The sequence below is a fragment of the Oncorhynchus gorbuscha genome, linkage group LG25 (assembly GCF_021184085.1).
Source record: "Oncorhynchus gorbuscha isolate QuinsamMale2020 ecotype Even-year linkage group LG25, OgorEven_v1.0, whole genome shotgun sequence".
NCBI classification, from domain to species: Eukaryota; Metazoa; Chordata; class Actinopteri; order Salmoniformes; family Salmonidae; genus Oncorhynchus; species Oncorhynchus gorbuscha.
The window spans coordinates 25538432-25562035 of NC_060197.1; the positions used below are offsets into that span (position 1 = coordinate 25538432).

The 23604-nt window shown below is 42.0% G+C and overlaps 3 protein-coding genes across 4 annotated transcripts; 1 reads left to right on the plus strand and 2 right to left on the minus strand.

Moving 5' to 3' along the window:
* Positions 1–1502: 1502 nt before the first annotated feature.
* On the minus strand, positions 1503–4174 carry LOC124014227 (leukotriene B4 receptor 1-like). Its single transcript, XM_046329023.1, has 3 exons — positions 3550–4174; positions 3010–3219; positions 1503–2492 (listed from the first exon to the last, which is right to left on the minus strand). Exons 1-3 carry the CDS (start codon positions 4090–4092, stop codon positions 2073–2075), a joined length of 1173 nt encoding a protein of 390 aa, XP_046184979.1. The 5' UTR covers positions 4093–4174; the 3' UTR covers positions 1503–2072.
* Positions 4175–8601: 4427 nt separating this feature from the next.
* On the plus strand, positions 8602–15791 carry LOC124014525 (leukotriene B4 receptor 1-like). Of its 2 annotated transcripts, none has more exons than XM_046329627.1 (4): positions 8602–8754; positions 13152–13757; positions 14763–15033; positions 15176–15791. In XM_046329627.1, the coding sequence occupies exons 2-4, from the start codon at positions 13252–13254 to the stop codon at positions 15569–15571; spliced, it is 1173 nt and encodes a 390-aa protein (XP_046185583.1). In that variant the 5' UTR covers positions 8602–8754; positions 13152–13251; the 3' UTR covers positions 15572–15791. The 2 variants fall into 2 exon arrangements, with proteins under 2 accessions (XP_046185583.1, XP_046185582.1); XM_046329626.1 differs by having other exon boundaries at positions 13192–13757.
* A 5009-nt stretch (positions 15792–20800) lies between these two features.
* Positions 20801–23245, minus strand: LOC124014593 (complement C1q-like protein 2). Its single transcript, XM_046329779.1, has 3 exons — positions 22917–23245; positions 21789–21923; positions 20801–21496 (listed from the first exon to the last, which is right to left on the minus strand). The coding sequence occupies exons 1-3, from the start codon at positions 23137–23139 to the stop codon at positions 21210–21212; spliced, it is 645 nt and encodes a 214-aa protein (XP_046185735.1). The 5' UTR covers positions 23140–23245; the 3' UTR covers positions 20801–21209.
* Positions 23246–23604: the final 359 nt, after the last annotated feature.

Sequence of the window (23604 nt, forward strand, 5' to 3'; positions counted from 1 at the left end):
GTTAACAAAATGTCATTATCGCTCCATTTAATGTAGACTACACCAACTGAAGGGAACTAACAGTAAATTGGCAGTTGAATATGTGTTATTAGGCCTACTGACGATTGATGCTGATAGTGACTAATATTTAACGTGATAGAAATAGGAAAGGGAGAAGGTCGGGGTAGCCTATAAATCAAGACATTCGAGAGTGCCCATCCCAGCAAGGTAAGGCCGTACAATTTAAATTCTGCCTAATGGCAAAGCATTTCATAAACGTCACTGTGGGAAAGTTGATATGCTTCAGTTTTCTACCATTTGACTGGTTTCACATATGCCTCCAGCAATTATAAGATAAAAATATCTAAAACAGGTGTCATTTAAATGTAAAATTCCCTTATCCAAAGGGATGACTCATTTACCTAGCTCTTCCCAATAGCTCTTATCAAGTTATAAATTAGACAAAAATTAAGTAGATACTTTTTCCACGTTTTTCCTTATTCATGGTTTCCTCATGCTAAAGGTGTTGGAATTATCCACCCCAAAGTAATAGCAGGTGAATAGCACGCTATTGTCATGCTTAAATTCAAGTTCAAAATACGCATAGAGAGAAAAGTGCATGAAAAGGCAATTACACTCATTTTACACATGCTTAACTATTGACCCGATTCCGACTTAGGAATGTATGCTTTTCCTATGCACTTTTCAGTATTTGGCATTCAGACTTATTTAGTCGTGTAAAGCGCTCTGCAGGAGTGGCTACCTTGCGCACTTTGAATAAATTGCATTCCACTGCTGAAAACCCTCCCCATATGCTGGGCAACAGATTTTCTCTGGGAGTTTTCATTCAATGGGGTTTTCCTATAGCGCTGGTCTCCAATTTTCATCTTTGCAAATTACGAGAGCACACAATTAGAATTCGGAATAACTGCATGGCTATTTATATCCTATTTCACTGTGCAATACAGTAACTGTCATGTTGATAAGACTTTCAGTTTGCTTCCATATGGCTGGTTTCACATAAGGAAAAGTTATCTAAAACAGTTACCATGTGTATTTACAATCCCCTTCTCAAAACGGATTACTCGTTTACCTAGCTCTTATAAATATATATGATCAAGTTGTTATTACAGTGCATGGAGAAATTGTGTTATTTCTATTGGAACAAATTAAGTAGATGCTTTTTCTACTTTGAACCCGGAGGTTTGCTAGACCTTATTCATGGTTTCCTCACGTAAAGGTGGTGGAATTATTAGGGAATTAAGTCAAGGTCAGAATACGACGTATCTGTACACACTCCTCCGCCTCACCTTAATTTATTCCGTCTCCACCTCGAACGAATAGCGGATGAATAGCATACTATTCCCATGCTTAAGTTCAAGGTTAGAATACGCATAGAGAGGAAAACGCATTTAAAAAAGGAATAAAGTTCCATTTACACACGCTTAACTCTGGTCGGAAACTGGGCCATAGTGACTGGAAGATGAATGAGTTGGACGCTATTTCAGAAGCTGTTTTGGAGGGAATGTAGTTTCCTGTAGTTCGCATGGTTGGCCACTAGATGTGCAAGTCATGTTTCCTAATGGTTCATGACTGACTTACCGACTAACTGAACCATATCTCTGTTTTTAGAGGTGGTGATTCAATATCAGTGGGTGGTGGAGTGAATTTAGGTAATTGTCTTTACAGTATGCTTTGTCTGACTCTCTCTCCTTCTCTCCATTTGTGTCAAATCAAGTAAAATTTTATTTGATTTGTGTGTGTGCGCACGCGCGCATGTAAGTACACTACAATACCAAATTGTTAGAGTAAAAAGAGCACTGTATAATGTAAAGTGTTACCAATTTTTGTATAATTGTTTACCACATTTATTTGATCAAAAGCATTAAGACATGTTGTGTTTGTGCCAGTGCAAGAAAATTAAAAAGACTTTTCTCAGAGAAGATATGGCTGCCGTTGATTGATTATGAAACTCTTAGAGGTGAGATCGACATTCACAACAAGACAGCTATCAGAGGAGTCATGACCGACTGGCAAGCAATAGCATGCAGGACTTTCACAATCAGTCCAGTCATTTCTTTGCCTTCAGGGAATTAGTTTCCCTCCTCTTCCTCCTTTTTTCCTGGAACTATTGTCATCTCTTTTTCTTGTTCTGCCCCCTCGTCCTCCACCTCTCTTTTCCCTGGAACCATTGTCATCTCTTCAACCTCTCCCTCTGGTTTCCCACCTCCCCAGTCCTCCTTGTCTTTCTCTCTACCGCTACCATCATGCTTTGCTCTCACGCTGGGCATGTCCATGTTGGAGGCCGTGCCCTCAAGCAGCTGTGCCACGCCCCCCAAACACCCGGAGGAGGAGCCATAGATTGTGAGGGAGGAGCCAGAGCAGGAGCCAGCCATGGTATAGAGCAGAGGGTTGACAGCACTGCTGAGGTAAGCTACAGCTATGACCACTGTCCTAGCTCTCAGACAGAACCCCAGCAAATCCGTGGAAGACCCGGAGAGAACGGCCCCCACCTGAAACAAGGAATCATAAGTTTCATTATGAACTTGAACTATGTCTACAGACAGTAGATTTGTGATTTAATGCTATTTTTTTTACCCCCAATTTCAATCTTGTCTCATCGCTGCAACTCCCCAACGGGCTCAGGAGGCAAAGGTCGAGTCATGATTCCTCCGAAACATGACCCGCCAAACCGTGCTTCCTAATACCCGCACCAATGTGTCAGAGAAAACACTGTTCACCTGACGACTGAGGTCGGCCTGCATGCGCCCGCCCCGCCACAAGGAGTTGCTAGAGCGCGATGTGCTAACTAAAATAATACCCCTTGACTTATTCCACGTTTAGTTTCACAGACTGAATTCAAAATGTGTTAAATAAAAAAGGTTCCTCGTCAATCTACACACAATACCCCATAATGACAAAGCGAAAACAGATTGAAAATGATTTTTTTTGCTAATTTATTACAAGTTTAAAAAAAAAAAACATACTTTATTTACATAAGTATTCAGACCCTTTAATATATATGCCCACTTGCAGGATGTTGACCAGGTGGTACGGAGCCCACAAGAGGGCGAAAGTCACGACTATCAGTGTGATGAGGCGGTTGGTCTTCCTGTAGGAGCGGTGGTGCCAGTGGGCACGGCTGGATGCTAAGGCATGAGCGATGCGTAAGTAGCAGAACGTCATGATGCTGAAGGGGACCAGGAACGCAGTAACTGTTTCTAGGGAATAGTGGAACACCTGGTGGAGAGGATAGGACGAGAAACGATTTGATTTCATTATTAAAGTGTCTTCAGGATGCCAAGCCCACATGGGGTTACATTTTAGTACGAGTGTAATTACATGTTTTATCTACTTAAATTGCAGTTCTTGTCTGTTACAAATAAATGCATCAAAAACTATGTTGACAGATTGATCAATTGTTTTAGCTATATCCACATCTATTTAGAATAAATATGCATATAGAATTGAAAAAAATCTACGATGTTTTATGGAAAACAGATGAAATAATGTGGTGTACAATTCTAAAATAACAAGATGTATGAAGGAATATTCTGTCAGTAAAGTTACCTGGTGGGCGGGCCCGGGGTGATGCGTGGTACACTCCCCCTTTCGGACCTGGCGGTACACAAGCTGAGGAGTGGGCAGCACTGTAGCCAGCGCCCACACCACACCCATGATAGGAAAGAGCCTCGACTTCGTCCGGACGCGCTGGGACCAGAAAGGGCGTAGCACGCCATGGAGTCGGTCGACCCCCATCAAGGTAATCAATAGGATGCTGAGGTACATGTTGATGCCACAGACATAATGCAGGAGCTTACACATTATCTCTCCAAACTCCCAGACTCTGGCCTTGAAGAGCTGGTGAATAAAGAAGGGTGCGGAGAGCAGCACGAGTGCGTCAGCGGCCGCTAGCTGGAGGATTAAGAGGGACGTGATGGAACGGCGACTCAGGCGGAATAGTATGGTCCAAACCACTAGGAGGTTTCCAGGGAGACCCAAGGCCATAGCAACCAGGAGAAAGGAGATTCCAACAGAATAAGGGATGGAGGAGTTGGGAGCGGATGAGTCTGTAGAGAAGTAGGTGGTGGTATTCCATGCTGTGGATTCCATCCTGAGAGTTGGAATCGAGAGACCGAGGAGGGAGAGCGAGACAGACCAAGAGAGACGTAAAACAAGTGGGGGAGGAAATGGATGATTTTATCATTGAGAAATAGGAAGTTGCTTGATTCGTTGTTTAGCAACCCTGTGACACAGATTATTGTGAAATGTATTTGTGTGCAGTACATTTTGTAGTGAATTTCAATCACAGATAAAGACAGTAGGTTACTTAAGACTGACAGGAAAGGAGGATGGGTGGGCATATAACATGAAAGTCCAGCAACCCGAAGGTTACGGGATTGAATCTCAACATAGACAACTATTACATTTGAGCTAATTAGCAACTACATTGCAAACCCTCCCCCTAACCCTAACCTTAACCCTTTAACCACTTAGCTATCATGTTACCTGACGCTAACCTTAACCCCCAAACCTAACTATTCTGCCCTTGAGTTGCGTTCTCATGCAAAACTAGACACATGGCTAACAACAAGTCTTCAATAAAACTCCCAAGGCGTGACTTTTCTTGAATGAATATATTAAAAACGTTTATGTTGTGAAACTGCAAAACACAGAAAATAATATACTTTAGTATTCAATTCACACCGACATACTGTAGCTGTACATTATACATTTGAAGTTGCATAAATGCAAAGCACCATATAGCTAATAGTTCCTCATATGGTAATTGGCTAACTCATTTCATTACTCTAATAATGTACAACCATCTATGTAGAATAACAAAGCATATTACACTAGAAACAGTTAAGTATATTTTACAATTCGTTTGCATGACCCACCAGCAAAGTAATACAGCTAATGACATACATGAAAGGCATTGCAATTTGTGTGAGTAAATTCAACCAACTAACATTTATATGTATGCAACTCTATCAATAACAAGATTATCATTACATTCACCCATACGTAGAATGTATGCACACATGACTGTAAGTCGCTTTGGATAAAAGCGTCTGCTAAATGGCATATATTATTATATTATTATATTATTATCATCATTAGCTAAATGCTTGAATCGAACTTACAAACAAATATTTTCCAAGGCTGAAGCGTGACACCGTGGCGTTGTTTGTAGCTGCTTCTATGCGTGCAGAACAAATTCTCTACTTCCTGTTTGCGTAGTCTTTCTAAGTACCAGAAAGCTCAACTAGGTGGCGAATAACACCATGGAACACAATAAAAAAATAAATTTTAACCATTGTAATAAAATAATCTGTTACCTTCTAACAGGATGGCAGCACACTAACACTAACTTTAACTCCTAACCCTAACCTTAACCCCTAGCACTTTTTCATGTACCTGTCATGAATTTCGAATTTGTGTCTAATTCAGAATAAGCTGCGATAGTGTGTTTGCATACACTTTATGCAAAATAACATCAAAAGTAATCAACATGCATAAAGAAACACAAATCATGCTGTTCAATACCTTAAAACTTAAAAGTCAATTTTAAAGATTCTAAAAATACGACATAAAATTCATAAAAATGCTGCAAATAATGAAATGCCTCTCATCTCTACAGCGTCTTATTCGTGTGTAATATTTATTGGTCACATTTGGCCTCATATTGAAACCTGTTCTCACAGTTCCACAGTATCACACACTAACAGCTAACAGGCCACTGCATGCATGGAAGTATCTGATGAGTCAAACAGCAATATATATATATATATATATATATATATATATATATATATATATATATATATATATATATATATATATATATATATATATATATATATACACACAACATAAATACACACAATACTCTGTCTTGCAGTCTCTCTCTCTCCTTCTCGCTCTGACTCTCTCTTGTGCCTCTCTTTGCTCTCTCTCTCTCTCTCTCTCTCTCTCTCTCTCTCTCTCTCTCTCTCTCTCTCTCTCTCTCTCTCTCTCTCTCTCTCTCTCGCATGCTGTCACAGATACATGGTGGTCAGAGAAAAAGGGGAAGATGTTGGGAAAAACAGTGTCTTGATCTTAAATGATCAGCTGCCTGAAAAGTGGTGTGCTATGGAGGATATGACGTCATTTTGAGAAATAGAGTTCTCATATATTGGCTACATTTAATAAATTCACACAGCATCAACATCCTGTAAATATTTAACTCCGCTTCAGTTGTAGTTTAACCAAATAGACAGCACATAGACTTCAATCATCAACTGTTTGTATATAATCTGTTGGTGGATCACAACCCAACATGCTATTTCCTCCCTAAAATTTGAATGTGTGTGTGATGCATCATGAATCAGCTCATAGGGAAAAAGGAATGTCAGAAATAATACATGATGATGGAGAGAGATGATTTTTAAAAACCTTTTTTGGCACCATTTAGCTATTTGTCATTACATATAGTTGAAGTCGGAAATTTACATACACCTTAGCCAAATACATTTAAACTCAGTTTTTCCCAATTCCTGACGTTTAATCCTCGTAAAAATTCCCTGTCTTAGGTCAGTTAGGATCACCACTTTATTTTAAGAATGTGAAATGTCAGACTAATAGTGGAGAGAATGATTTATTTCAGCTTTTATTTCTTTCATCACATTCCCAGTGGATCAGAAGTTTACATACACTCAATCAGTATTTGGTAGCATTGCCTTTAAATTGTGTAACTTGGGTCAAACGTTTAGGGTAGCCTTCCACAAGCTTCCCACAATACGTTGGGTGAATTTTGGCCCATTCCTCCTGACAGAGCAGGTGTAACTGAGTCAGGTTTGTAGGTCCCTTTGCTCGCACACGCTTTTTCAGTTCTGACCACACATTTTCTATAGGATTGAGGTCAGGGCTTTGTGATGGCCACTCCAACACCTTGACTTTGTTGTCCTTAAGACATTTTGCCACAACTTTGGAAGTGTGCTTGGGGGCATTGTCCAGTTGGAACACCCATTTTGCGACCAAGCTTTAACTGATGTCTTGAGATGTTGCGTCAATATATCCACATAATTTCCCATCCACATGATGCCATCTATTTTGTGAGAAGTGCACCAGTCCCTCCTGCAGCAAAGCACCCCCACAACATGATGCTGCCACCCCCATGATTCACGGTTGGGATGGTGTTCTTCGGCGTGCAAGCTCCCCCTTTTTTCCTCCTAACATAATGATGGCCATTGGCCAAACCATTCTATTTTTGTTTCATCAGACCAGAGGACATTTCTCCAAAAAGCACAATCTTTGTCCCCATGTGCAGTTGCAAACCGTAGTCTGGCTTTTTTTATGGCGGTTTTGGAGCAGTGGCTTCTTCCTTGCTGAGCGGCCTTTCAGCTTATGTCGATATAGGACTTGTTTTACTGTGGATATAGATACTTTTGTACCTGTTTCCTCCAGCATCTTCACAAGGTCTTTTGCTGTTGTTCTGGGATTGATTTGCACTTTTCGCACAAAGGTAAGTTCATCTCTAGGAGACAGAATGCGTCTCCTTCCCTTGCGGTATGACGGCTGCGTGGTTCAATGGTGTTTATACTTGCATACAATTGTTTGTACAGATGAACGTGGTGACTTCAGGAGTTTGAAAATTTCTCCCAAGGATGAACCAGACTTGTGGAGGTCTACATTTTTTTTCTGAGGTCTTGGCTGATTTTTCCAAGATGTCAAGCAAAGAGGCACTGAGTTTGAAGGTAGGCCTTAAAATATATTAACAGGTACACCTCCAATTAACTCAAATTATTTAAATTAGCCTATCAGAAGCTTCTAAAGCCACAACATATTTCTCTGGAATTTTCCAAGCTGTTTAAAGGCACCGTCAACTTAGTGTATGTAAACCTCTGGCCGACTGCAATTGTGATACAGTGAAATAATCTGTAAACAATTGTTGGAAAAATGACTTGTTATGCACAAAGTAGATGTCCTAACCGACTTGCCAAAACTATAGTTTGTTAACAAGACATTTGTGGAGTGGTTGAAAAACGAGTTTTAATGACTCCAACCTAAGTGTATGTAAACTTCCGACTTCAACTGTAGCAAAATTCCAAATGCCAACAAAGTAAAACACCTCATTGCATAGCAGTATCAAAGCAGGTCCCCCTCTCTCCCACCACACAGGGAACCCCACATTCTTTCTAAATTCCCACCAACTTGAAATATCCCACTGTGCACAGACATCAATTCAATGTCTATTTCATGTTGTTTCAATGTAATTGAATTGAAATGACATGGGAACAAATGGCGGTTCACCCATTGTGTGCCCGGCGGGATGGTGCCAGGGAAATGAAGAGAGCAAGCAGGTGAGTAAGAAAGACAACAGACTACAAAGACGGATGGATATTTTACAGTACGACAGTGTATATTTTACGTTATTGTGTATGCTTAATGCAATAGGATTGGTCAACATAAATGACCAGGTTGGAACAGAAGGCTTTCATCGCATTTGAACATGGTCAACTGGGATGAGCACAGACTTCCTTCCTTATTTGTTGTGATCTCACATCCCCAGTGCTTCCCCTCGCTTGCGTTCAAGAACATGACGCAATAATGGCAGAAGGAGTACAAGAGTGAGTAAAGAGAGGAGAGAAGGAAGACTGAGACGTGGAGGCAAGTGGACGGACGGGCAGTCAGATCGGCGGACAGATCAAACATTTACAAAATAGCCAACAAAAGCACTTCCGGTGGATTTGCTCTGAGAAGATCACTCCACAAGTGAACCAGCTCATAAAGGTCAGCGTTGTGTTAGTGTAAAAGCCAATATACATTTTTTTTAAATACTTGTTGATGCAAACATTGTGTATAGTGTCCAGAATGAAACGTTTTTGGAGGGGAGGTGTGTTTTAATTGTCCCTTGTTTGTGACAATGTGATGTCCACGTGCGTGTATGACTGTATGGGATGATGTGTTGAAGATAGGCATGCAAAGATCCTGAACGTATCAGTGCTTATTGGAAATACAGCCACAGGGACCTAGGTGTAAACAGGTCCCTCTGGCCTTTGTCCAGTGCTTATTGGAAATACAGCCACAGGGACCTAGGTGTAAACAGGTCCCTCTGGCCTTTGTCCAGTGCTTATTTGGAGCCAGATCTGGCCGGAACAGGATCCGGAACCTCTCAAATTGGGACTGTTTCATTCCGGAACCCATTTGCCAGGATTCGGTAACTCTCATGGCATGAAAAATCATTTCCACCAGGGTTGCAACTTTCACGGGGGACAAGTGACAGTTTTATCATTGGAATGTGATATAAAAGAGTAAACACTGGACAAGCCAGATGCTATATTAAGGCAGTCTGACAAACTTCCAAGGTTGATTTCCAAACTGTATCAAGGGATGATTGAGGCTTTTCCCGATGACACAAAACAAACATTTGAGGAAGACCTGGGAGACGCTACTGGTAATGATGAGAGAATACAGATCTGTTAGAATGCCCAGTCATGTTCATATAATCTCACCGATAAATGACTGCAGTTTAAGACCATCCATAGAAACGTACTATATGCCAGTGAAACTGAATATCATGCACTCAGAAATGTCATTCCTCTGCTGGAGGTGTACAACACAAAAGGGGAGATATTTGCATATGCTATGGTCTTGTGAAGGCTGACTGAATTCTGGCAAATAGTATGTTCTTTTATCTCAGCAACTCTACAGATTCTTCTTTCTCCCTGTTTTTGTTTGCTTGATAATGTTGATACTGGAGACTTATCAGACAAAACTGTGTAACCTAGCATTTATACTGGCTAATACATGCATTGCCATTAATTGGAAGGTTGGTTATCCTTCCACAATGTATGGAACAAATGTCAAGTTGTGTACAGTATCACTAGATTTGTTTTAGGATTCATGGTATACTGTGCAACTTTCATAAGGTTTGGATGCCTTATATGGAATGCTGTACGACAAAAGGAGTTGGTCTTGAAAACATGTCCACGTCAGAGGAGATTTAGGCAATCCCTAGCTGCTGGGCTGCTCAGTCCTGGCCTTAGGGATCTGCTGTACTGTTGTCACTCTGGCCTTGGACTAACAGACCTCTGAAAACAATAATGAATGTTTCACTAAGATCCTAAAGCTGATTGGGGTGTGTTGGTTGGGGCGCTACAGGGCTATGGACCCCTAGGGGCAGGACGGGGTGACTCAGCTATATTGTGTACAAGTGAAAAGAGCTCTACAGTACTATTAAGCCTATGATATGAATTATATGGAGGGTGAACTGTTTCTGTGTCTTAATGTGTAGGTGTATGTGTGTTTTCTTTCAGCTTTTGTTTTCCAAACCTTTCCCGTGAGACGTTAAAAAAAACATGTGAAGGAAGTTGTGTTGGGGAGAGAACTGAGTTATTGACTAGACTGGTGGTGTCGTGAGTGTAGGAGGCTCGGGTTGGCTGGGCGGTCTGGCTGAAATTTGTAATAGAGGATGTCTTAAAGACAATCAAAAGTTGTCTTTGTACTTTGTTTGTAAGAGTTGTTCATTTGTTAGGCTATTGGTTATAGGTGCAACACAATACTGATTATTGAGTTATCATGGATCTAGTTCAGTCAATCACTTACCTAGCTTGATGACTGTGGGAATTGTTGCTTACTTTTTGTTGTTCTACATAGAGATGGCTAGAAGGGCCATGGGTCATATTAGATTATGTAGAAATGCAGGAAATGTGCTTTAGATGCCCCAAAAAATGGGAGGGCCCCCAGACCGCTGCCAAGTTATGTCCCCCGCTGAAAATAGCACTGCTGGGCGATTTTAAAAGTCATAGTCAATTGATCAATAGTATAATAATTCTCTGAGCAAAAACGTTTATTTTATTTTATTTACAATATGTCGAATCTATGAGAATGGAAAGGTTCAGAACTTTTGTAAAACATCACACAGCACAGTTGAAAAATATTTGGCAAATAGAAATTGAAAAAGTGGATGGTGTTCAGAGATAGATGGGGAGGGGTTGAGTGGAGCTGAAGGATGGAACTAGATACAAACAAAAGATAATTATTGTAAAATATACTGTGTCCGTAAAATGTATATAGTATGTATAGGCTGGAAGTATAAGCCTAAGTGTTGTTGTCCATTAGTTTACTCCAGGTAGGGGAGGGATGGTAGGGTTAGAGAAAAATAATAAAGGAAAATATATAAAAGTTTCGACTGTTACTGGAACTGTATATATTTACCCCCCAAAATATATGGGGGATTGGAAATGATGCGGACATTCACATTGATGGAAGCAACAATCTATCTGCAATATTAAAGCTGATCTTCCCCCTAAAAAAAGATGTATTTTTCTGCATTATTATGTCCCCACCACATAAAACCAGAGTTGCAGCCCTGATTTCCACTGTTTGCAATGTAAAAATGTGGCTTATTCAAATTGACTCCTATGGCAGTTTCCTGGCTGCCCCCTACAAAATGTAACGTGAAAACGTGCCTGATAATTGATTCTTGTTGGGCTGGACCGGGTTTTTTCATATGCTCAATATTGTAGTCTATACAGAACAGCGCGTAACCCTTGCTGTCGGGAGAGAGAGTAGCTCGCCTGTATCTCACACAGTTTTTCTTTCTTTTATTTGACCTTTATTTAACAAAACTACAATGCAATTCACTTTCTATGATCTCTCTCTCTCTCTGATAAACATGAGCCTGCAACTCATCTCTCCAGCGTTGCACTTCTGTCATGTATTTCCTTATAGAATCATAGGCACACGAAGGCTTCTTGAGGTGCCACTGCACCTCTGATAAATTGACATACATTTGTCAAAATTAAAGAATTACTGCTATCAGTTCAGAAAGAATTGAAATAATTTTTAAAACTACACCAGGAGTAGGCCTATAAATTGGCCATAGATAATTAATGGTTTATTTAACATGGATCTGGGACAATTCCGGCTGGGAGCAGGGGCACTCAGCTGAGAGTCAGACTCGGTCTATGTCATGTGGCCCGAGTCTGGGCCGTCTTCGGCAGTATTACTTATGCCTAGGATGTGGGGATTGAGCTCGGGCCGATTCCGGTGTGTGTTCTCTGGCCCAAATGTATTACGTGGGGATCAGGCCGATTCCGGTGATACAGTAGTTTTCTGGCCCAAATGTATTACTTGGGCCTCGGGCCGATTGGTGCTACTCCCTGGCAGATGATTACAGGGGCTGCTTTATATAATTAACATTTCATTATTTATTTTTCCATATTTTTTGTCCTTGTTTCTGTGATTTAAAAAAAATACAATAACATTTAAATAACATTATTTAAATGTCCTGTGTAGTAGTTTGATACTTTGCAGGGCAATTGATAAGCATTACAGATGCTGGGTCGAGACTCGTGCCGGCTGCTTCTGGGCCAATTCCTCATTGCTAGCTGGGCAATCACCAGGCATGCCTACAGTCGGGAACCTGCAGCAAATCTGTCAGTCATGCAGCCAAAACTGTTTACAGTCGGGAACGCACTGAAAATCTGTCAGTCATGCAGGCCTTTACCGATATTTCAGATACAATCACGTCAAAAATACAGGTTGGAAAGAAAATGGATTCTGTTGAAAAGAGAAGACTATTCTGTCTGTAGGCTACCAAGTTTTCAACTTCCAAATAGGCCTATTGAGCAAACAGCATTGTTTACCAAGTAAAACAAGAGAGAGACGTTTTACCACGAGCACAACGCCAGTGAGTGAAACTGGAAAGTTTTTTAGGACTATAATTTCCTCCTGGTATTGTACAATATGTGTCTCCACACACCTAGATCTAGGCTATTGATGTATTGAAGACCAGGTAGTTTTTATTGATCTCAGATGAAATAAATAAAGGTTAAATTAAAAGATTCTTACTTTGTTAGTGTCAAAGTAGCCTGTCATTTTGATTACAATTATGTAGAATTGCGGTTATAAAGGCCACCTTTTCCACAAACCCTAGGCTACAAAATGATTTCCCCATGTGTACAACTTCTGCAAGCGCCTCTACTGAACTATGCCAGTACGCAAAAGCAGAGCTTCAGTTTGCTCTTTGTGGTCTAGGCTGGGTAACCAAAAAGCACTTTGTGACAACTGTATGTTGATGAAAAAGTGCTTTATGGATATATTTGATTCGATTCTCTCTTCAGGAATTGTGTAATATCCATTGTTGTCCTCTCATTCTGTGTCTCTCTCTCTTCTATTCATAGAGCTATATTTCATACCACGTGTTCTAATTCTATTCAACAGTAGTGAGGACTGCGAATCCCAAAGTTCTACAAACCAAAGATTCTTCAATTCCCTCCCTAAATGGCGTCGGACCTCTCCATCTCCGCTGCACCCCCCAGCTCCCCTCCACCTCTCCTCTCGCCTCCTCTCCTTTCTCACCAGTCAAACCAGATCGGCATCTCCATCCTGGTCCTAGCATTCGTCTTCGGTTTCCCCGGTAACCTATTTGTTGTGTGGTCGGTGCTGTGCCGTGTGAGGCATCGGTCAGTTACCTGCCTGCTCGTCTTAAACCTCGCTGTGGCCGACGCGTTGGTGTTGCTAAGCTCCCCGCTTTTCCTGCGCTTCCTGGCAGGCGGACGAGGCTGGGAGTTCGGGGCGGTGGCCTGTAAAATGGTACACTACCTGTGCTGTGTCAACATGAACGTGTCCATCTACCTGATCAGCCTGATGAGCTTGGATCGCTGGCTGGCCGTGGCAAGGCCATTCCTGGCCCAAAGGATGAGGACCAAGAAAACCCTGATGGCTGTTCTACTGGGGATCTGGGTGCTGGCTTTCGTCTTTGCACTGCCCATGGCCTTCTATCGCAGGTAAGGCTGTTTGCATGGGTTGTGTGTGTGTGAGAGAGGCATGAGAGAGATTAAATATTAAAATACACACACTAATGTTACTGTAATTTAATTATGCCAATGTGTTTTCATTAATTGAAAACCCTTAATCTATTTCATGAGAATTTGTTAGATTCTTGTTTGCATAAAATAGACTGAGACCAGTCTTTTCAATAATGGGTAACAGAATTTATTCTCGGAGCGCACTGCCACTTCACCACGAGCAACAGTTTATATACAAAACATGACGTCATTTCATTGCTTAACAGAAACCCCTCCTCTCGACAGGGACAAAGTGAGGTGAAAAGTTCATTCTAACTTACTAACACACTCCCAGGTAACTTTTGACCCCTCGACATTATCGATCACCACTTAGCTGACAGTTCTACTTAACAGAACCTAGGAATGCACTCACTGTCTTATCTAAAAACCCCAGAGCTCAGTTTCGTCGGTTCAACCATAGGTTAACGACCTTATCTGTTTACACAGTCCACTTCTTTCTTCCTAGTTGGAATGGTGTTTATTAACTTTAATTACTCCTTGTCTGTGTCACACAATCCCCTCTTATGAACTCATATTGTCAATCAGATATAATAAAACAGAGTATAAGTTTACTTAGTTACAGTTCTATTTGAAATGGGGATATTGTTTATTCATTTACTCATAATAATTATAACAACTAACAAAAAAGCTTATTCTTCAATACTAATCTGAAGATTTTTGTTTGCATTACAGGCTGTTTTTTTGTGTAGTTCTTGAGCTCTTACACTTCTCTAATAACCTGCGGAGTATGGCTGCAATAAAGACAACATGGAACACTCCCATTGTCTCAATCAAACAAACTTTCTCTCTCTCTCTCTTTTTTTCTTATGCATTCCTCAAGTCACACACTGTGGTCCTGGGGAACATCCATGAGACCCATCATGTCTCCTTCATGTTGTAAAATGTCTCTCTCACTCTCGCTCTCTACTTACCTTACCTACCTAGTGACCTGAAGCTGCACATGAACAGCTCCGTGACCGTCTGCATGTCGTACCACTGGAAAAGTGTGGGCCACCAGGTGTTCCAGTACCTGTTTGAGACCGTCCTGGGCTTCTTCCTCCCCTTCACTTTCATCATCGTCTGCTACACCTCCGTCATCTGTGGACTACGCAGGGCCATGTTCCAGCACAAGGGACGGGGAAACCGTCTCATCCTCCTCATCATCGGCACCTTCGCTCTCTTCTGGCTGCCCTACCACGTGGTCAACATCTTACAGGTATGAGAGTTTGACAATATATTTCTAGGTACTGCGCATTATTAAGCAGTTCATTTGTTTTGTGTCATACAGGTATAATAACCGGTATAAGCCCTATCTGTCTCTCTTGTATCTACCTCTCAACTCTTTGTCTCTCTCTCAGGTGATTGGTCTACTTGGTGGTAACGACACTCTGTTTAAAGCAGCCGCGGTGGCCCGTCCCAACGTCACAGCGCTCGCTTTCCTGAGCAGCAGCGTGAACCCTGTGCTGTACGTGTTCGCTGGCAGCTCCCACATCCGCCAGGCCGGCCTCAGCTTCATGGCCAAGCTCTTCGAGGGCACCAACATTGAGGGAGGGACCTCTGCCTCCTTTACCCGCAGCACGAAGTCCAGCCGGAGTGGTTCCTCGGCCCCGCTGTCACTCAAGCTGGGGCGGTCGGGGAAGGGGAAGGGGAAGGAGGGGGATGGGAATAGTGTGACGGAGCTGCAGGAAGCTGAGGTCAAGGTTAAGTCCAAGCCGGAGCTCAAGACTTTGACCTCCAATGATCAGTTGGAGTAGTGTTACTTTTTGTGGCCTACTGTACTAGTCATAGGTTTACCGTATTTAATGTATTTCGCAGATCTTTGATACAATTTGTGCTTTATAGCTAGTGTTTGTGGCTGCCTCCATGCAATTTCTGGATAATAATATTATAAAATATTCTTAAAGTTTTAACCTGTTAACAAATCTAGTCAATGGCTGTGCCAATGGCTGAGCCAATGGCTAGTTGAGCAAATTGAAGTGTTTTCTTCTCATGCATAATGCAAGGCATTATCACTGGGATATGAGGTAACAACAGGGCCTTGCCTATGTTAAGTATTTTAAAAAGTACAGAAGTGTTTGTTAGGCATTTAGCCTGTGTTTTTAAAATATGCTTAAATTATTTAAAGAGAAAAAAGTGATTATTAATTCTGTTGATAAGTATTTGGATGAACTCATGGAAACCATTTTTATGTCTCTGCACCCAGTATGAAGAAAGTTGGAGGTAGTTTCATGAGCCAGTGTTAAGTAGCATTAGCACAATGACTGGAAGTCTATGGTATCTCCTAGCATACTAGCATTTACCATAGACTTCCAGTCATTGCGCTAATACTAGCTAGCAATTGCGCTAACGCTAGTTAGCAACTTCCTTCAAACTGCATGCAGAGACATAAGAATGGTATCCACAAGTTAATCTGACTCTGGGGATGTAAATAAATGGCTTCATTGCCAATATCCTGAAGTATTCCTTTAAGGTGTTGATCTGATCTGGAAACATTGTCTCTTTGTCAGATCGAGCGTGTGCAAAATGTATTTCTGTGGCAGGCGTACGATTTGAGTGAACTCCGGGCCAAGAGTGACCAGGTGAGATGGAGAAAAGAAACTACCACGGGACAGCAGCAACCACCTGTGATGCCATTGAAAGGAATTAATTCAACAGGATTAGTGGTATTGCTAATTAGTGGTTTTGCTATTAAAATACATTATTTTCCAATGCCATGAGCAGTGTGTTTGTTATGGTGATGAACAGAGTAATGTCTGTTTTTTAAAATAATTTATCGCACAAGGTTTACATTTTATATTGACCTTTATTAATTTATTAACAGACTCTGGCTCAACACTTTTTCTTGCTTTGTTTAGCAGCAACATATGGAGTGGGTGTGTATTTTTCTGTGAATGCAAGCTATTCAGCCAATCCCACATACCCCTACTGATGGTGCTGGCCACAGTTGTATGTACGTGGCACGTGTCCTGAGTTACCCAGGGCGCTATACCCTGGGTTACTCCACCATAAAGTTTACCCCTCCTCGCTCCACCACAGACCCCACTGACTGCTATGACAGTCTAGTGAACAACTAGCAGACATGATGACCAAACCAGAGTATCTCATCATGTTCAGCTAATAGTGACCCTTTATTATCATTTATAAACATTTGCCCTCTTCACGACTGTCTTGGTTTGCTTGGATCATGTAGTTGGTTGGTGGTTGGTTGGTTGGTTACAGTCCCGTCGATGAGGATGGGGGCGTGCTCGGTCCTCCTTTTCTTGTAGTCCACAATCATCTCCTTAGTCTTGATCATGTTGAGGGAGAGGTTGTTGTCCTGGCACCACATGGTCAGGTCTCTGACCTCCTCCCTATAGGCTGTCTCGTGGTTTTTGGTTGATCAGGCCTACCACTGTTGTGTCATCCTCGTACTTAATGGTGTTTTTGGAGTCGTGTCTGGCCATGAAGTCATGAGTGAGCAGGGAGTACAGGAGGGTACTAAGTACGCACCCCTGAGGGGCCCCTGTGTTGAGGATTAGCGTGGCAGATATGTTGTTACCTACCCTCTCCACCTGGGGGCGGCCCGTCAGGAAGTCCAGGATCCAGTTGCAGAGGGAGGATAAATCCCAGGGTCAATAGCTTAATGATGAGCTTTGAGGGCACTATGTTGTTGAACGCAGAGCTGTAGTCAATGAATAGTATTCTCACATAGGTGTTCCTTTTGTTCAAGTGTGAAAGGGCAGTGTGGAGTGCAATAGAGATTGCATCATCTGTGGATCTGTTGGTATGCAAATTGGAGTGGGTCTAGGGTTTCTGGGATAATGGTGTTGATGTGAGCCATGACCAGCCTTTCAAAGCATTTCATGGCTACAGACATGAGTGCTACGGGTCGGTAGTCATTTAGGCAGGTTACCTTAGTGTTCTTGGGCACAGGGACTAAGGTGGTCTGCTCGAAACATGTTAGTATTACAGACTTAGAGCGGGAGAGGTTGAAAATGTGAGTGAACACATTTGCTAGTTGGTCATCGCATACTCTATTTTACATAGGCTGTCATCTAGGTTTGTGCCTGTAGAATTTCAATCACCATGAAGAAAAACAATGCACAATATGATAATTGAGTACATTGAGACATCAAGTGGTTTGTGATTATGCAGTGTGATGATGTGGCTCAGTTGGTAGAGCATGGTGCTTGCAATGCTAGGGCTGTGGGTTCAATTCCAAAGGGTGACCAGTATGAAGAAAATGTATGCACTCACTACTTACTGTAAGTTGCTCTGGATATAAGTTTCTACTGAAAAGGAGTGAATAGACCATTTCAGTTTTCCCATAGAAATGAATAGTCCATTTCAGTTTTCACATAGAAATAAGTTGCAATAAGTATTTCAAGAAACTGGAGAACATATATCAAGCAAGTATTTTTATATTCCACAAGTATATTCAGGTAATCTATTTTGTACAGATACTTATCAGACTTAAAACTTCTCGAGGATACGGGGCAGCATTTGGAATTTTGGATGAAAAGCATGCCCAGATTCAACTGCCTGCTACTCATCCCCAGATGATAATACACTGCTCAAAAAATAAAGGGAACACTTAAACAACACAATGTAACTCCAAGTCAATCACACTTCTGTGAAACCAAACTGTCCACTAAGGAAGCAACACTGATTGACAATACATTTCACATGCTGTTGCGCAAATGGAATAGACAACAGTTGGCAATTAGCAAGACACCCCCCAATAAAGGAGGTGGTTCTGCAGGTGATAACCACAGACCACTTCTCAGTTCCTATGCTTCCTGGCTGATGTTTTGGTCACTTTTGAATGCTGGCGGTGCTTTCAATCTAGTAGTAGCATGAGACGGAGTCTACAACCCACACAAGTGGCTCAGGTAGTGCAGCTCATCCATGATGGCACATCAATGCGAGCTGTGGCAAAAAGGTTTGCTGTGTCTGTCAGCGTAGTGTCCAGAGCATGGAGGCGCTACCAGGAGACAGGCCAGTACATCAGGAGACGTGGTGGAGGCCATAGGAGGGCAACAACCCAGCAGCAGGACCGCTAGCTCTGCCTTTGTGCAAGGAGGAGCACTGCCAGAGCCCTGCAAAATGACCTCCAGCAGGCCACAAATGTGCATGTCTCTGCTCAAACGCTCAGAAACAGACTCCATGAGGGTGGTATGAGGGCCCGACGTCCACAGGTGGGGGTTGTGCTTACAGTCCAACACCGTGCAGGACGTTTGGCATTTGCCAGAGAACACCAAGATTGGCAAATTCGCCACTGGCGCCCTGTGCTCTTCACAGATGAAAGCAGGTTCACACTGAGCACATGTGACAGACGTGACAGTCTGGAGACGCCGTGGAGAATGTTCTGCTGCCTGCAACATCCTCCAGCATGACCGGTTTGGCGGTGGGTCAGTCATGGTGTAGGGTGGCATTTCTTTGGGGGGCCGCACAGCCCTCCATGTGCTCGCCAGAGGTAGCCTGACTGCCATTAGGTACCGAGATGAGATCTTCAGACACCTTGTGAGACCATATGCTGGTGCGGTTGGCCCTGGGTTCCTCCTAATGCGAGACAATGCTTGACCTCATGTGGAAGGCATTGATGCTATGGACTGGCCCGCCCGTTTCCCAGACCTGAATCCAATTGAGCACATCTAGGACATCATGTCTCGCTCCATCCACCACAGACTGTTCAGGAGTTGGCGGATGCTTTAGTCCATGTCTGGGAGGAGATCCCTCAGGAGACCATCCGCTTCCTTATCAGGAGCATGCCCAGGTGATGTAGGGAGGTCATACAGGTACGTGGAGGCCACACACACTACTGAGCCTCATTTTGACTTGTTTTAAGAACATTACATCAAAGTTGGATCAGCCTGTAGTGTGGTTTTCCACTTTCATTTTGAGTGTGACTCCAAATCCAGACCTCCATGGGTTGATAAATTTGATTTCCATTGATAATTTTTGTGTGATTTTGTTGTCAGCACATTCAACTATGTAAAGAAAAAAGTATTTAATAAGAATATTTCATTCATTCAGATCTAGGATGTGTTATTTTAGTGTTCCCTTTATTTTTTTGAGCAGTGTATATGAACATGCTGAACATGATGAGATACTCTGGTTTGTTGGAGCGAGGAGGGGTAAACTTTATGGTGGAGTAACCCAGGGTATATAGCGCCCTGGGTAACTCAGGACACGTGCCACGTACATACAACTGTGGCCAGCACCATCAGTAGGGGTATGTGGGATTGGCTGAATAGCTTGCATTCACAGAAAAATACACACCCAGTCCATATGTTGCTGCTAAACAAAGCAAGAAAAAGTGTTGAGCCAGAGTCTGTTAATAAATTAATAAAGGTCAATATAAAATGTAAACCTTGTGCTATAAATTATTTTTGGATAGAAAACATTGACGTTTCTAAAACTGTTTGAATCATGTCTGTGAGTATAACAAAACTTATGTAGCAGGCGTAACCCTGTGGACAAACCATTCAGATTTGTTTTGTTGAGGTCACTCTCTTTTCAATGGCTTTCATTGGGAAACCAGATTTCTAAGGGACTTGCTTGCAGTTCCTACCGCTTCCACTGGATGTCACCTGTCTTTAGAAATTGGTTGAGGTTTTTCCTTTTTGTAATGAAGAAGCACGGCCATCTTGAATGAGGGTCACTTGAAGTGTACTGTTTGATAGATGTGCGTGACTAGAAAAGTAGCGTCAGTTTGTTTTCTTTTTTTATTAAACACAGATCATCCCGTCTTCAATTTTATCGATTATTTACTTGAAAAAATACCTAAAGTTGTATTACAAAAGTAGTTTGAAATGTTTGGGCAAAGTTTACAGGTAACTTTTGAGATATATTGTAGTGACATTGCTCAAGTGTTTTCTGGATCAAACGCGCCAAATAAATTGACATTTTGGATATATATGGACAGAATTAACAAAAGGACCATTTGTGATGTTTATGGGACATATTGGAGTGCCAACAAAAGAAGCTCGTCAAAGGTAAGGCATGATTTATATTTTTATTTCTGCTTTTTGTGTCGCACCTGCAGGGTTGAAATATGTTGTCTCACTTTGTATACTGAGGTGCTACCCTCAGATAATAGCATTGTTTGCTTTCTCAGAAAAGCCTTCTTGAAATGTGACATGTTGGCTGGATTCATAACACGTGTAGCTTTAATTTGGTATCTTACATGTGTGATTTCATGAAAGTTTGTTTTTTATAGTATTTTATTTGAATTTGGCGCTCTGCATTTCCCCTGGCTATTGGCTAGGTGGGACGATTGCGTCTTTACTAGTCCTGTATTATCAGACCGATATAAACACCTTCAAAACAGGATATATATATATATATATATATTTTCTGCATTGGGTTTTATCTCATGACAGAGGAAAATGTGACATTGTGCTGTCTGCTTCACATAGGAAAGAGCAGGAAGCCACTGAAGGAGCAGTAGTCATATCGCCCATCGATGAAGACCCATGTGTTGATCCAGAGGCGCATGTAGACCCCTTCGCCCTTCTCCAACTGCAGTGTGACTCCATTGGACGCATGGTCATTCTGTTCTCCACTGGATTGGTATTCGTACACAGACATCATCCTTTGGCCATCCTTGAATATGCTCAGACCCATGTCATGGCCTGCAAAGCCATTTCCAGAAAATCTGAAGTAGTAGACCCCTCTCACTGGCGCTGTGAAGACACCTGAGGCATAGAAGGAGTCGATAAATAGTGGTAGCATTTAGCCATTGCTACTAGAGGCTTAAATCAGGTGGACCAGTCGTACGCACAAAGGAACCCTAATGGTGCAGGCTTTTGTTCTAGCCAAGCAGTAACACACCTGATTCAACAATTCAAAAGTATTTATTGAAACTAATTGATTAGTTGAATGAGATGTGTCATGACTGGCTGGGGAAAAAGACCTGCACCTCATTGGCCCTTTTTGACCACCCCTGTTATACATAATGATGTAGATACAGTATGTTCAGTGCGAGACCTGTGATTGGGTTGTATGCACTGCCAATGTTGGTCAGGACCTTTCCGAAAATGAGGTTAGTCTCTGCGTCGATGGGCCCATGGTGTTTACTTTCAGGTGACTGCAAGGCTGCTGAGAAGGCTACCTTGGGTTGCTCTGCCAGCAAAGATAGTAGCAACAACAACAACATCAATCAACAACAACACAGCAATGAGAACATCATCATCTCTAACAACGGGCAAGTTCGTTTTGCATGGCCTGGTGCCCCAGGTGGGTGGAGATTTCACTTTAGGACTAATGGAATGGTCTAAAATGAGCAAACTCCGCCCACCCGATGCAAAACAAACTCGCGCATTGGTAGAAAAAAGGAGTAAGGGGAGGAGCAAGAAGAGGACTTTCTTATTTGTGAGCATTATTGACCTGTTAAGCATTGGGTAACACTTTATATACACATTTATATACACTTATATGCATTTATATACACTTATATACATTTATATACGTTGACCTGTAAAGTATTGGGTAACACTTTATATGCATTTTCATGATAATAAGCTAATCCTGAGGACCTGAGCCCTAGGATCATGTCTCCGGACTACATGGCCTGATGACTCCTGGCTGTCCCCAGTCCACTTGGTTGTGCTGCTGCTCCAGTTTCAACTGTTCTGCCTGCTGCTAGGGGACCCTGACCTTTTCACCGGACGTGCTGTTTGCAACTCTCTTGCTCTCTCTACCGCACCCGCTGTCTCGACATCTGAATGCTTGGCTATGAAAAGCCAACTGACATTTACTCCTGAGGTACAGACCTGTTGCACCCTCTATAACCACTGATAAGTATTTGACCCTGCTGGTCATCTATGAACATCTTGAAGAACAATCTGGCCTTAAATGGCCATGTACTCTTATAATCTCCACCCAGGACAGCCAGAAGAGGACTGGCCACTCCTCAGAGCCTCTAGGTTTCATCCTAAATTCCTGCCTTTCTAGGGATTTTAGGCTGGGTTTATGTATTGCACTTTGATGACATCTGCTGATGCAAAAAGGGCTTTAGAAATAAATTGGATTGATTTGATTGAGTACATGTTTATAAATGCTTTAGAAATGTCTGCTTATAAATACTCATTCATTGATATTTACAATTTACTGTACCTTCTCTCTCTTTATTCAGCTTATCCACCATTGCTCTCTGCTCTTTCAGGTCTGCCTCTGCTGTATGGAGCTTAGTACTCAGCTCTCCCACCAAAGACCTAAGCTCCTTCAGTTCAGTGTAGATGTTCACCACAGAACCCAAGACCTCCTCTTCTTGAGCCAGACACACGTAGCCCAGCAAGACCAGCCAGCCAGTAGCCGTCCTCTTCATCATCATTTTCATTATCCTCTCGGGAGAGTGGAGTAGCTCTCAGCTTTTCCTTAGTAATCTTATTCGCTATGATCTAAGAGGGAAAACCAACCCTTGATCAGTACTTCTACTCTGAGAAGCTTTGTAAATACTGAGTGAATAGGGCTAAGGTTGATCATTAATGCCAGACACATGGATATTGGTGCTCATTGGCTGGCTGACTTGAACTTGCTCTTTTGCTCTCGTTGTCTCTCTCTCTCCTATTGGACTTTCATTTGTTTCCAAATTTTGGCTTTTCCAAATTCTGTTCATGATTTCATCACTGTGAGAACGAGTTTAAGAACTAGTAAATGCCTACAATTACATAAGCAGAATAATATTACAGTGTACAGTATTTACTTCTGAACGCAAATCAGGCTATTTGTAAGGTCATAAGGTATTTAATAATATCAACACACATCTTTACATTTTTCAGTCCAAAGATTATATCAGTGATAA